The sequence below is a fragment of the Eleginops maclovinus genome, chromosome 4 (assembly GCF_036324505.1).
Source record: "Eleginops maclovinus isolate JMC-PN-2008 ecotype Puerto Natales chromosome 4, JC_Emac_rtc_rv5, whole genome shotgun sequence".
In the NCBI taxonomy this organism is placed as follows: Eukaryota; Metazoa; Chordata; class Actinopteri; order Perciformes; family Eleginopidae; genus Eleginops; species Eleginops maclovinus.
In genome coordinates, this window is record NC_086352.1 from 8,035,862 (window position 1) to 8,051,247 (window position 15,386).

The 15,386-nt window shown below is 40.5% G+C and overlaps 1 protein-coding gene across 5 annotated transcripts in view; it reads right to left on the minus strand.

Moving 5' to 3' along the window:
• The window catches only part of LOC134863758 (transcription initiation factor TFIID subunit 4), a 93,846-nt gene that overhangs the window by 71,146 nt on the left and 7,314 nt on the right, over window positions 1-15,386 (minus strand). For 2 of the 5 annotated variants that reach the window (XM_063882421.1, XM_063882419.1), the window contains exons 3-7: window positions 11,457-11,606; window positions 8,535-8,666; window positions 7,197-7,319; window positions 5,893-5,982; window positions 4,272-4,478 (exon numbers count right to left, since the gene is read on the minus strand). In XM_063882421.1, the coding sequence (XP_063738491.1) occupies window positions 4,272-4,478; window positions 5,893-5,982; window positions 7,197-7,319; window positions 8,535-8,666; window positions 11,457-11,606 (702 nt within the window). The remainder of the gene's footprint in view (window positions 1-4,271; window positions 4,479-5,892; window positions 5,983-7,196; window positions 7,320-8,534; window positions 8,667-11,456; window positions 11,607-15,386) is intronic. The other 3 variants (XM_063882422.1, XM_063882420.1, XM_063882423.1) reach the window with 3 other exon arrangements.

Genomic DNA, 15,386 nt, shown 5'->3' on the forward strand with positions numbered 1-15,386 from the left:
TACCTTCTCCTAATTCTTTTGTAATTTCGGCTGTCTATGTTGTCATTCTAGCATCTACTGCACATATTCTCCTCCTCTGTTGCTCTCCTCGAGTTTTACAACATTTTCCCCCGTTAATTGTGGGATTTCTTGGGAGTTTTTCCTCGTTACTGCAATGGTTTAACGGACGGGGGGGGGTGTCGTATTCTGTAAATCCCCCTGAGACAAATGTGTAATTTCTGATATCGGGCTATGTATATTAATTTAAGGGTAGAGGATAGATTTTAAGATGGCTATTCCTGCACATTATTAGATAGAATGTGATGCAAACGCTAAGGCAGGATGGATTCTGTCCCTGACCTACATTTGCCTGCTTTTCCAGATAAGACAAAGGCAATAAGAAGTCAAGACGGCAGTGAAAAAGTAGTTTAGAAGAAGAAGAAGTAGTGGTGGTAGAAGAAGAAGGAGCAGGGGGATGGTGGATGGGGAGGGTGGGGGGGGGGGGGGGTTGTGCTGGGCTATTAGAGTCACTTCCTTCCTTGGTAGCAGCCACAGGCCCCGCCTCGGGCTCAGCCATCCATTCCTACCAGTTTGCTTCTTGCTGCATATTTTTTAGCCTTGTTTTCCATTCCCTGACACATGCTATATTACTGTTCAAGCTACGGAAAAAAAGACAGAGGCCATTTTTCCCAGAGATCCACTGCAGGGGCTTGTGAGAGTGGGAGGAAAAGGAGAAAAAATACATCCAGCACAGGCGGAGATAGCTGCACCTCTGGCCAGCCGGCGACAGTTAGGAGGGGGAAAAAAAGTCAGGTAGAAAGTTTGGGAAACAGACGTTAAATATTATATTAAAAAGGATATAACCTTTTATTACATTTACTATTCAAACCATCGACATATTTACATATATCATTACAGAACACAGTATTTATTCTACTGTACAGTATCATTATTAATCCATCCCATATCTTATAATCTATCCGACACATTTAGTTTTAATACGAATTACGTTTCTACTGGTTTATATTTTTTTGGGATGGGTCACATCGATCAGGAATGATAGCCACCTGTTCACCTGTGTGAGGTCTGTGTGTGTGTGTGTGTGTGTGTGTGTGTGTGTGTGTGTGTGTGGAAGCGAGGCTGAGAGGGTGGCTATATATTTTGTCAACAAAAAACACACAATACATACGAAGAGTCATCACCTACAACCTTTTCACGGATGGATTATTCAGAACGTATATATTTGTTATAATAAATTGATGATTTTTACTTAAGTACCATTTTAAGTACGGACTGTTTGTTCCTGCAGACGTTACATTTTAATAATATACTTATTTCGGCATTTTACCTGCACCACTCAATCACTTGCAGTATTTTCATTGCATATTTACTCCCTCACATCTTTATGCATTGAGTATTTTAAGTATGGTGCACTGTTATTAGAGCCTGGGACTAGAGATTTTCATTGCTAACAACTACTCTACTTTGCATTTGACAAATAAAACCTTTGAATTTTAGGTAAAAATAAATGATATGCAGTACATTTGGAAAGACTGCTTTTGCAAAAACATAATTGCATCATCTGTCAGATACTGGTGGTTTCTTTAGTGCTCGTTTATTCCTATTAAGACCCCCACTTTTTTAATTGCAACAGCTGGACAAAAAGCATGTTATGTCATTGTAAGGTAAACATGTTTATTCAAATGTTCAACTTTATCCATTAAAACATGAACGTAATAATGACGTGTCTGCAATGGCTGTTTGTGTTTAAAGTATTCTGGTGTTTTAAAATGTGTCATAAGCACAGAAATGTTAGTTATGCATCTGGTAGCACACCTTATTCATGACTCAATGGCTGCACACGTGTGTTTATTGTAGCCTCTGAGGTAGAGGTTCATATATTTGACCACGTTAGTGTAAGAGTTAGAGCATCTACACAACGTTGCAGTGAAGAGTAAACCGCTGTGGCCTAGTTACCCTCCATTCATCCGCTGCCTTTCACTAGATTTATCATTCTGCCCCGAGGAGGCCCAGCAACTTCCAGTGACACTAGTGGTGGATTTATTTTCAAAAATGTAATTACACCATCTTTAACTGAACATTGGATTAGACCTTTAACCTTTAACATGTGTAGAGGAACACTTCTAATAACATCTGTGTTTCGCAACAATATATATACCTTTAAAAGCTGTTATTTAAATAACTATGCATTGGAGTTTGGTTTAATTATAACATGTATTTCATGCTGTTTACATCCTTTGTGCAGTATGTGTGATTAGGAAAGAAAACCATTGGTTAAATTGACAATGAGATTAGATCTTCTCCTCTAAAAGTGTCAAAATGTGTTGCTATTAAACAAACCGTAGTCACGTTAAAAGTATATAATGTCATGCCATCTGTTGTTAAGTAAATAAAATGTATACACCTTTAAAATAAATACAAAATCATCATTGTGTCTTATTCTAACCTGTAGTTAAGGTTGTGTGCATTCCTTGAACGGTAAGTGTAAATATAAAGGAAAACCTTAAATAGCATGACTCCACATTAAGTTACAGAAGATAAACTTTACAAAACATGTGTTAAATTCAAACATTTTCCAGCCTACAGTAACAAATATTACCCATACTACCAAATAAACTCACAGTCTGGTTGCTGGTGGGCCCGGGGCGATCATTTACTAATGCTTTGTGCGATAGCTTATGTTGGTGTTTAATGCAAGCGCGTGTGTGTGTGTGTGTGTGTGTGTGTGTGTGTGTGTGTGTGTGTGTGTGTGTGTGTGTGTGTGTGTGTGTGTGTGTGTGTGTGAGAGACAGAGAGATGGAGAGAGACCGGAGGCTTGTTCTGGACATAGACTGCGGCCGCCACATTGCTTTAAAATTGACCCGGGGCTGACCTAGTTACCTCGCCTCACCCTTTAACGGTTAACGGGTGAGGGAGGGAGGGAGGGAGACGGGGGGAGATACAGTGAGAGGAAAGAGATGGACAGAGAGAGCACAGGATGGAAAAAAGAGAAAGCAAGAGAGTGAGAGAGAAACAAGTGAGGAAAAGGGTGAGAGGAGGAAGAGGAGGGAGAGTGAGAGGAAGAGTGAGAAATGTTAAAGAGAGAGACAGAAGCCTCTAGCTCGCCCCTTTTCTTGGACCAGAGCGATCTGACCTCGCTTGACCCGTCCTCAGTCTGCTGTGCTCTGTGTTAACACTTTTCACTGTGCGCACACAAACACACGCACACGCGCACACACACACACACACACACACACACACACACACACACACACACACACACACACACACACACACACACACACACACACACACACACAATACAGATGATACTGCTGTGTGTCCAGTGTTGGAGGTTACATGGCTTTAGGGATGCATGAGTTATAAAAATAACCAAGTGTGATTGTTTTGATTTATACTGCGATATGATTCACGATATTAGAGGAATTGACCGTTTGTGAAAAATGATTCATAGTATGATTGAAAAATGTATTAGAATTAGCTTTTTTTAAGAGGATCTGTACCAAACACACTTGTTGTTTGCCTGAAATCACCTGCCTGAAGTGAACGCTCCTGCTCTTCCATCACATACTTGTAATTATTTTTGGCAAAACAATAACCAACTTTATTCATGGAGACGATAAGTGCTGTCCACCTGCCGCTCTGATTAGCACTCAGTACGCTGGGCACCTCCAAGGTGTACTGTCATCTAATACTGATAAACCATATTTCAGTGGAATCATGTTGTATATTTCTACTCTAACTTCTCCTGTTAATATCAATATCTATATTCTATTTTATTCTTTATTTCACCTTTTATTGCGCATTTTTACTTTGCCTTCCTAATAAATATTTGTATTCTATTTTATTTTATACCATATTTTAACTAAATGAACTCAAACTCGTGTTTCTATTAATACTTTGATTTATTTTTATTTCACATTTTTACTTTTACTTCTCATGTTTATATAAATATTTCTATTATATTTTACTTTATATTTTATTTCACCTTAAATTCGCCTTTATTTCACATTTTTACTAAATGAACTCAAACTCTTGTTTCTATTAATACTTTTGTTTTATTGTATTTTTGTTATTGCTCATTTTCACTTTAACTTGAGTTTTTCAACATTTTTTATTTATTTTAAAATGGTGCAACTGTGTCACAGAGCCCAATTTCCCCCAGGGATAAATAAAGTATCCTCATAATAACAGTAAGTCACTTTAAAACCAAACACTGAACGTACACACTGATTCCTGAGTGTGCACATCCTGCCGTCCTCCATACATACCATGCCAGCTGCATGTCCGATCCCGGCGGGCGGCGCGCCTGCACCCGCCGTGACGCTGACGCTGTTGGGGGGGCGTATGCGGACAGCTGGCCCAGCCGCGATGGCAGGGGGGGGGCCGCAGGGTGCTGGTTTGACTCCCTGCTGCGGGGGCGGGGTCAGGGAGTGCTGACTGTTCAGCAGAGACAGCCGGAGGGCCGGGAGGCTCTTCTGTTGGCGGGCAGAGAGAGGCCAGGGTTTACAGGCGGAGCAAAACAACCAGGCAGGAGAATATAGCGGCAAACACATCCTGCTGCGGTCACTGGAGGATTTCGGGTCATTTCATCCAAAACATGGTTACAGGGTAAAGGAAAAGCTATGGCGACACGACAAGAGATGAGTGATATACCTGCGTTGACAATAATCGTGATATTTTTAATGAAATACTGATATCATGTTGATAATGCACATATGATGATGTCAGGAGGTGTCAGGCCTTGTGGATTTGTTGTTTATCCGGTCATATGGTTGACCTCTCAAGCTTTTATAGTGTAATCGTTATAGACTCGTCTCTTTGACCTCCCTACACTCAGTCTAAGTGCGATTAATTTACCAAAAAAGAGACAAAATGCACAATAAATATAATTAAACATTAATAAGAGTGAAGAAATTAATTATTTATTATGATAATATCCGTATCATGAAATATTTGGGACAAAATAATTGTGCTTCTTTATCCACATGCTCTTCCCCAGTTAAAGTGTTGAACTTGATTTCATGATGATAAAGCCACAGTATGTTCGTTATCCACCATCAAATAAGCCTCTGTCACAGGGGAGCTGCTGCTGCTCCATGAAGACTATTTCAGGCAGATTTTTGACGTAAGCGACCTAACGTTGCATGACAACATGTGTTTGTGGCCGGGTCGGCCGCCTTGATGTGACGCTCATCACGGTTGGCTGCAGGAAGCTGCCGGCTACGGGCGGGCACGGCTGCAGGACACACTGTCACACACAGTCAGAAGTCAGGCCACAGGGGTGTGGGTGGATGTGTTTGTATGTGTGTGTGTGTGTGTGTGTATCATTCTACTGTCAGGCCTGGTCATTACTGGCCTTGGTGCCATGGAAAGGACTATTTTAGGGGTCAGTTTAGGTAAATAACATGAGAGCAGCAGCTTAAGGAGCCATGTTCAGGGGGGATTTAAGGGGCAGGTTAAGAGAGTTTTTTAGGGGTCGATTTAGAGCTAAATGAACTGTGTGTTTTAACACATGTGCAGTGCTTGGTTAACATGATGCTGAGGTAACTAATGACTATAAGACTGAAATCTATTTTAATGATCTTCCAGAGCTCTTCCAAGCTCACAGGAAATATATAAAAAATAACCTTTTGTATTCTTTCACAAAATATATAAATTCAAGCACTTCACAGACTTTTGTAGGCCGTATTTTTCCCTCAAATTTAGAAACTTTCAAAGATTTAAAGGACCTTTGGGTTGAATGTTAAGAAGCTAGTCCTAAAGACACAATTAAAAGACCAGTTTTGGGAGAAATTGGAACGGGAAAGGCAGATCAGCCACCGGTTTAAAGCTTTTTCATCCAGTGGGAAAGGGACTCTAAAGAGGATGGTTTACAAACAAGAGCCCCACCTTGAGGAAAGGCACCAGGTAAGGCTGCGGAGACGACTTGAGCTCCGTCTGCAGCCGGCTGGTGAACTCCTCCGGTTCAATCTTTGCATCCTGTGAGTGGAGAGTAAGACAACACTTTAGAGAGAGCCCAGGCAGCGAGAGAAGCACAACAAGATGACACATCCCATCACCGGCTGATCATCAACCCTCGACTCTCATCCTGCCCCCGCGGGCTGCAGCTCATGAATGTGTAACTGTATTTCAAAATGCATGATGGAGGGAGGAGGGTTTAGAGTTTCATGCTGCCATCTACAGGTCTCAAACATGCAATACAACAATATGTGAAAGATGCAAGTTTGACTTACTCCTAAGGGTATTTTAAGTGGCATAAAACATACTTACTTAATTAATTATGATTGAAGAAAACCCTGTGATTCCAGTAAAGCTGCCTCTGAGTATTGTTTTTATTTTTAAATGAATCTGGAGATTCTTTTTCTTGATTAATTCTTTGACAAAAATGGACACAAAATAATGTCCTCAAATTTCTTGCATCTTCCAGACCTCAAACATGTGTAGTTTAGTGACAGAGGAGTAAATAAACAAGAACATATTTGCATTTAGGAAGCTAGAATTACAAAAATTGAGCTGATCCACAAAAAATGTGTATTAAAATGATTATTATAAATAATAATAATAATAATAATAATAATAATAATAATAATGATAATAATAATAATAATAATAATAATAATAATGATAATAATAATAAAACTAATAATAATAATAATAATAATAATAATAATGATGATAATAATAATAATAATAATAATAATAATAATAATAATGATAATAATAATAATGATAATAATAATAATAATAATGATAATAATAATAATAATGATAATAATAATAATAATAATAATAATAATACTAATAATAATAATAATAATAATGATAATAATAATAATAATAATAATAATAATAAATGAAAACAATAATAATATAATATATGAAGAAAATAACGAATAATTAAATACATTTAAAATAAATAATAATAATAATAATAATAATAATAGACGAATAAATAATCAAAATAGTGATTTTATTAATAGTTGACAATGAAGTCATTCTTTTTTGAAGCCCTACATTTCTGTCAAACAGATGTGTAGGAAAGTTTGTTTACCTGGCAGTTCGGACTTCACAGCAAAAAGTCAAGACTAAAACGTTTGCCTCTTAAAACACCCAGACACTATTCAAATGTGTCTTAATACAGAAGTGCATTATTACATGATGCCCATAATGACATGAACAATTTTTAGTCTCACCAGCAGGTCCTGGACCAGGGACTTGACGTTCTTCGAGGTCTCGGGGGACGGAGAGTTGTGAGACGCCAGCTTGATAAGAGTGGCCAGGAAATTCTTACACTTCTTCACATTCTCCTGCATTTCCTGGAAGAGACAAGAAGACAACACATATGTATCTTCTGTACAAAGAAAACAAAAACATCAGATAATGTAGGAGAACATATCCGACCTTTGTGTTAGTTCAGCACAGGATTTAGATCAGAGTTTGATGTTAAAACAAAGGTATCGGGTCAAGTCCTGACCAGGAATAACTGTATTTGTGCTTCACTTTTTTATTTAACACTCACTGGAGATACTACAGAATGAGATAACTTGGACTAATGTGAGAAGCTGACAAGCATCAGTCTGAAATCAGAGCTAAGAGAGGCTGTTCAGTCCTCTCTGCAGCCCGATGAGACATGGCACCTGTCCACTCACAGAGCCGGGGGAAACAAAGGGGGGCCCGGAGAGAATCTGCAGCCTCGAGAGAATATTCCATGGCTGTCAATTATTTGTAAAAAGAAACCTGCTTATGTTTTAGACCCAAAAAGGTATTTAGGATTGAAGATCAATTGTCTGGATTATGAACAGCATTTCATTCAAAATCAATATTCTTAACTCATCATAATACAGACTCAAGATTCAATCTCAACTTCACACAACCTTTGGGCCTCCTGGATATTATTCATTCTTCCAACTTTAAAGGTTAGGTGGACAAAAAACTTCTAAAATCAAGCACTTTTAATGTCTATTTTTAAATAACTGTCAAGGCCTTGATTTTATTTCCTAAAACTCCCAGTGAGACCCCAGTTAAGAGGACTGCTTTATGAGACAGGGTAAGATGGTAACTGGGTTCCCAAACCTTGTTAAACATCAAATTCAAGGACTTTCCAGGACCAAACACAGCAGAGTTACATTATTTCAATAATGAGAAGCAGCCAGCTTTACAGAATCTCACCCCAAAATATTAAAATAACTTTCTCTTCTTAATTATGTCTATTTTCAAATATGGCATGAATCTGAATTAGTTTTGCACTCAAATCTCAGACCATTCAAGGATTTCTAGCACCTGTGGGTCTGTGTGTGCCTTTGTGTCTGTATGCCCTTGGGTCGGCCTGCTCTTGTGTGAATGTACGAGTGTGAATGTGTGTGTGGGCATGTGTGAGACTGTTTCTGCGCGGCCAGCTGTGTGAGGAAGGGGGGGGCCGGGGGGTCCAGGGGCCTGACACAAGGCAGCCTGCTGGCAGCTGTGACAGCGCCCGGGCCCCTGGAGGGTGGAGTGTGTAGGCGGCGGAGAGAGCGAGAGGGAGAGAAACGGACCTGGGACACGATGGGTCCTCCGGTGTTCGCGTTGACTCCCGTCTGCGGAGGCTGGGAGGCGGCCGGGGGGGCCACGACCACGGGGGTCTGCTGCGGAGCCGTCACTGCCACGGCCGGCGCCACGGGGCCCTTCTGGAAGAGCAGAGGAAGAGACAGGGAGATAAACAGGACGTGACGCCTCGCTCGCAGCAAGGCCACAGAGAACAGGAGGCGGCCACACAGCGCTCCTGTCACTTCTGCTGTCCCGACCGCAGCGGACAGCGCTTAACAGACAAGGGGGAGGAGGGGGGGCTTCAGGCTGGGAGAGACAGGAGGCCTTCAACAGATTTTCTTAAGAGTCAACTACCTGATAAGGGAAGCCATATATGAAGATGTGTCTACTTTTCTCACCATGATGTAAATCTGAGCTTTGTTTCCGTGCTGCATTGTATCCCATATTAATATTAAACAGAGATACTACAGACTGGAATAACTTAGTGACAAAGCTTCAGTCAAAAATCAAGAGGGGGGGATGAGCTCCAGGCTAGGGATGACAGGTGGCATCAAAAGCGTCACCTACTTTTTAAGGGAAGCCTCATGTGAAGATGAATAGCTCCATACATTATTCTACTCCCTCACAATGAGAAATAGGATCTGATGTTAAAAAGGAAAGTGTTGGGTCGAATCTTGAGCAGAGAGCATTGTATTTGTGCTGCGTGTTCCATATTAACACTTAGAAATATTACAGAATTAAATAACTTAGAGGACATAGTGGAGGCTGGGACAAGCTTTGGGTGGGGAAAGAAAGAAGCTTCTCTTAAGGGTCATCTTCCTGAAAAGGGATATATGTTACTCCAACCATTAGCGATCTAATACGTCTAAGCACGATTAGAATTTCATATCAAAAGGAAATGAAATCCTGAGCAGAAAGCATTGTTTTTGAGCTGCATTTCTTTTCATATTAATATTTAACAGAGATACAGCAGACTGGAATAACTTAGACTGATGAAGCTTCAGTCACAAATCAGAGCATAGCGCAGAGTTAAGTGGCAGTCCCTCTCTGTTAAGGGAAGCCTACTGCGAAGATTAAGTATCAAAACATAGGCAATCTAATGTCTACTTTCCCTTAATAATATACGAGTAAAAGATAACTTTTTTTCAGATCTGTTTTTGTTTTTCTCAGTTTTCTGATTTTCTTTTCAGTTTTTTTCTTAGAATTCAGATTTTTTAATCAGAAATCTAACTTTTTCTTTCAGAATTCAGACTTTTTTCAGTGTTTCTCTAAAAATTCAGACTTTTTTCTCATTTCTTTTCTTTTTTCCTGAGAATTCTGACTTTTTTTGTAACATTTTTTTATTATCTAACTTTTTTTCAGTTTTTTTCAGAGAATTCAGTTTTTTCTTTTCTCTGTTCTCTAATGTCTACAGTCCCATAATAATCCATGAGAAGGTATATCTCTTGTAGGATTTGTATTTATGTGCCAAAACTGCACTAGCTTTTGTGCGTGAAGCCTTTGAATCTTGCATCTTGAATCTTGGTGACTGTAATGAAACCCAAACGCTGCTCAGCAGATGAGACGCCCTCAGCAGTCGCTCACTCTCAAGCCCTCATCACCTCTCCGGCTCTCTCGGGGCCTGTTCACACTCTGGCAATAAAATGCATCGTATGTGATGCCGGAGGACGCGGCCGGCTCTAAATACAGGTGTGAACTCACCCAAAATGCACAGAGGACACATTAGGGTCCGATCACTCTTCCACATGTGGACGGGGGCAAGAGCACATCCACATATGTGATGCAGTTTAAATACATTCATATCTGAAGGGCCTAGTTAGAGTGTGTATGACCAATTTGGGCTCTCTGCAGATATTGCACATTCATATAAAAAGGTATTAGTTTAGAGAGAAGCCCACAGAAAGGTTTTCAGGTCTGAAGCTGCAGCAATCCTCCACTCTAGAGCACAGATGTACTCCTGCATGTTCTCTGTTCAGTTTCTCCTCAGATTAGTTCCAATATGAGCCGGGAAATTAAATCTGCGCTGCATCCCAGCTGGGTCGAGATGTAATATGGATAGTACACAATATTAAGATAGGAAGCACTGAGCCTGATCAGAGCCTCAGTTCATCTTAAAGAATATTATCTCCAGCAGCACAGGATGTTATGATGAGTCGCCGGGGCAGAAGCACCCGCGGCTGTACAGTATGCTATACTGGCATTTGGTGTTAATCAGTTTTATTCCCATTTTCCTTTTGCAAATAACTTGCTTCCAAGATTCTGTTCATGTTGAAATGATAACCATAGCTACGCATAACGACAAACGTGAACAATATTTACTTCTGTTTATAAGATGAGGCTAAGCCATAACAGCGTTTCTGGGCATCTTTGGTGAAGGATGCTAAAGGAAGAACACATGAGGAAGAATACAGAAAATATTTGAGTAAAGAGGGTTATCTCACTGGGAGTGCAGGACAGGAGGAGGAGGAAGAGGAAGAGGACAAGAAGAAGATTACTTTGTTTTATTCTTTGGCTTTTTTCTCATATCTGACATTTTTTATGATCATTTTTCTCTGAATTCAGATTTTTTATTAAGAATTCAGACGTTTTCTTAATTTCTTTCTCACAATTATGAAGAACATTACTTTTTTTCACAGAATTCTGACTGTTTTTCAGATTATTAGGGAAAAAATAATTTAAAAAGTCCTATTTTTTAGTTCTGACATTTTTTTCTTAATTTCTATCTCAGAATTCTGACTTTTTCTGATTTTCTCCCTTTATTCAGACTTTTTTTCTCAGAATTCTGACTTTTTTGTAACATTTTTTTATTATATTTATAGGATGAGACGTTCATGAAGCCACCAAAACTATTTCTGGGTATTTTGATGCTAAAGGAAAAAAAAGATGAGGCAGAAGACAGAAAAATATTTGAGTAAAGAGGGTTATCTCACTGGGCGGAGTGCAGGACAGGAGGAGGAAGAAGAGGAAGAAGAGGAGGAAGAGGAGGAGGTCTGGAGGGCGGGGCTTGAAGGAGTGGGAGAGGGAGACGGTGCCATCTTGGCCGGAGGACACTGCCGGGTGGGCTGAGGGGTCACTGGAGACTGCAGGGAAGAAAGACAGAAAAGGACAAACAGAGAGCATAAAGATATCAAAGAAGGTGGGAGAGGAAGGGGGAATCAAAACAAGGCACCTGAGAGAGTACAAAGAAAGGTGAGTCAGGTTCAGAGGAGGTGAATGGAGGGCGGAGGAGAGGAAGGGGGAATCAAAACAAGGCACCTGAGAGAGTACAAAGAAAGGTGAGTCAGGTTCAGAGGAGGTGAATGGAGGGCCGAGGAGAGGAAGGGGAGAAAAGAGCAGTGGCGTGCCTTGCAGACGGAGGAGGAAAGGTCATGACAGCAGGGGGGATACAGGAAGTGGCAGCATGTTGAAGAAACAGAGACACGCGTGAAGGACACGTTTACCTCCACAGAAGATAATGCAGTGATGGTTTCACTAAATCATGACACCTAGTTGGATGCAAAAGGAAGAGGAGGTGAATTTTGAAAATGGATGTAAATGATTTGACTTTAAGCTGAATCTAATCAGCAGGTTAAAGTCTGATGGAGGATTTTATTAAAGCTAACCAGGACAGATGTCCATTATCTATGGCTTTGCGATGAGACAACTGCCACACACACACACACACACACACACACACACACACCTGTCACTGTTGGGTTATCTTGGCTCACCTGTCTATGGGCCAAGATAACCCAAGAGGGCCTTTCCCCCGAACTCTGGCACACAGCACACTCACACCCATTTCACATTAAATGATACACACAGAAGAGAGAACACACACACACACACACACACACACACACACACACACACACACACACACACACACACACACACACACACACACACACACACACACACACACACACACACACACACACACACACACACACACACACACACACACACACACACACACACACACACACACACACACACACACACACACACACACACACACAAATTGAAAACAGACGATGCAAGGACAGAGGGAACGAGGCAGAAAGTGCAGAGGAGGAGAAGAAGTAGTGTCAGAAAGAGGAGGAGGGAGATTCCCCTCAAATAAAAGTTTTCTTGTACTGGGGATTGGGGGGGGTGGTGAAGTGTGTGTGTGTGTGAGGGGAGAAGGGATGGGGGTGATGGCGGGGGTGGTAAGAGCCACGGGGTGCATCCCACCGCCAGCTATGCCTCTCTCACACACACACACACACACACACTGGAAACCAAAGCCTTGTTAGCTTTTTAAAATAATCAGGCAGTTGGATGATGAATGATTTAACAGGTATGGAAGGAAGGAAGCTCAGGATGCCTTCCGCTTCTCCCCTCAGGGTCACGGGAAGAGTGACAGGCCGACAGAGGGGTAGAGCTCTGGGAATAAACACCATTCCCTTTCATTTCCCCGCCACTGCTTTTCCTGTCGACACGGCATCGCCGCGGCCCGCTAATTTGTCATCAGCGCGAGTGTGCAAGTGTGTGAGAGACAATCTGCAACTCTCTTTGTGAGCGTCAGGAAGGAGGCAGGTACCGGTTCGGAGGTTCTGCTACTGATGTGGACTTCTGTCTGAGTGTGATAAGCTGGACACGCATACACTGCCTTCAATTCTGTATATTTATATTGTGTTTATTCAATATATAGATAGATATATATCCTTCATTATTAATATGTATTCATTACTGTTTTGCATATTTTGTTTATCTTCTGATTCTAATTCATGTGAAATGTCTTACCTATCAATAAAGTATATCTTATCTTATTTATATGTGAGGCGACTGTAGAGTCATCACTATGGACTGTATGAGGGATTCCTCTCTAGCATTTACACAGGATGTATCAGCGTTTAGGTCTCTATACTTCCAGAGTATAAGGGCGACGTTTTCCATACAGGAGGAACCTTACATTTCAGTGTGGATAGGGGGTTACATGTCCTCTCACAGCTCAGTCTGTGGTGTACAGCAATGTAAAAACCTCTCATTCCTGTATGAAGTTTGGCTTATTTGTAGCTAATAGGGCTGCTTCATCAAGGACAGAAAAAACTGATATTGCATCTGCGATATATGTTCAATGTATTTTATTAAATATGTTTCTTAGATAACTTTTCATTTTATGTATTTTTTTTCCTCGTAGCATTGTGAAGCAGCTTGAGATGACGTGTGCTATAGAAATAAAATGTATTATTATATAAAAAAATCTAAAATCAAAAAAGATAAATATAGAATAAAATAAATGTAAATAAAAATGTAAAAAATAAATGCACTTATGCATCACACACTATAAATAAATGTACATTATTGGTTGTATTATTTTGGGTTTGGTTGTAGGCTGTATTTCCTTGACGTTTACTGTCTGATGATAAAGAATGATCACATGTCCTACTGTAGGAAAAAAAGGAGGATCAGTTCAACTCAGAAGTAGAAACAAAGAGGAAAGTTTGGCCTGAACTAAAAAAGACGGTGAAATGCTGCGCTCTAGTGTCAGCCTTCTGTCCTCACAGGTCTGATGAACAGCTGCAGATGTTAAGACACCTCTTTACTGCAGCATTGAATGTTTGATAAGAAAAAACGATTTTCACTTTGGAGCCTAAATCAAGACCTTTGCTCTTGAAAGGAAACACAGACTCCTCTTCCATGCACTTCCTGACTAGATGATTATAATTGAGAGCTATTTAAAAGCCACGTGTATCCAATTACTAAATAAAACGTGTGTATTATTACCCTGATTCTTGAAGAAACAGTTTTCAGTTTCTTCTTTTATGTTAAATCTGGTGTTTTGATGCTCAAAGCACAGTTTTTGAAAGGGTAATGAAGACACACTACATGATTTTATGTTAAGCAGCTAATAGCGCCATCTCCCTGCTCAGTGTTGAACCTAACCAAGGTCAAAAGTGTAGTTTAATAGCAGTCTGAGTTTGGATTTGAGGATGCATTATGTGCTGTTTTAGTTCTACTAACATCATAAGTAACAGAAATGAAAGAAACACACACACACACACACACACACACACACACACACACACACACACACACACTTTTCTTCACAGTCAAAGCACATTCAAATCTCTCAATTCAATTTAAATATTTAAGCAACTTTAGTTTTTTATATTTGGACTTATTTTGTTTATTCTGTTGATTTAATGAGCCTTGTGGGTGTGAGACTGTATTTGAGTTAACTATAACATTTTGATTTGATCATTAATTGATTAAATAGAACTTAATGGAAACTTTAATCTGCTGTCTAGGGCCCTAATTTTCCTCTGGATGTTTTGGTGATTAACTAAACCATCATTCAATCAATCAAGTTTGTCAATTTAATGAACTGAATCAATTACATGTTTTCCAAAGGTATTTAAAAAGCCATAGATGTACTAGTTCCAGCTCTGCAGATTTTGACATGTTCTGTTCTTTTGTGTTCGACTCCCTGGACCCTCTACAGTTTGCCTACCAGGCCAACATCGGTGTAGAGGATGCCCTCATCTACATGCTGCACAGAGCTAACTCACACCTGGAGAAGCCGCACAGCTCACTAAGAACCCTGTTCTTTGACTTTTCCAGCGCTTTTAACACGATCCAGCCACACCTGCTCGCTGAGAAGATGTCACTGACGCAGGTGGATCACAGCTTGGTGGCCTGGATCACTGACTACCTCACCAGCAGACCTCAGTATGTCAGACTGCAGGGCAGCGTGTCTGATGTGCTGGTGAGCAACAATGGAGCCCCCCAAGGAACTGTGCTGTCACCATTCCTGTTCACCCTCTACACCTCTGAGTTCCGCTTCAACTCCGGCTAATGCCACCTACAGAAGTTCTCCAATGGCTCCTCCATCG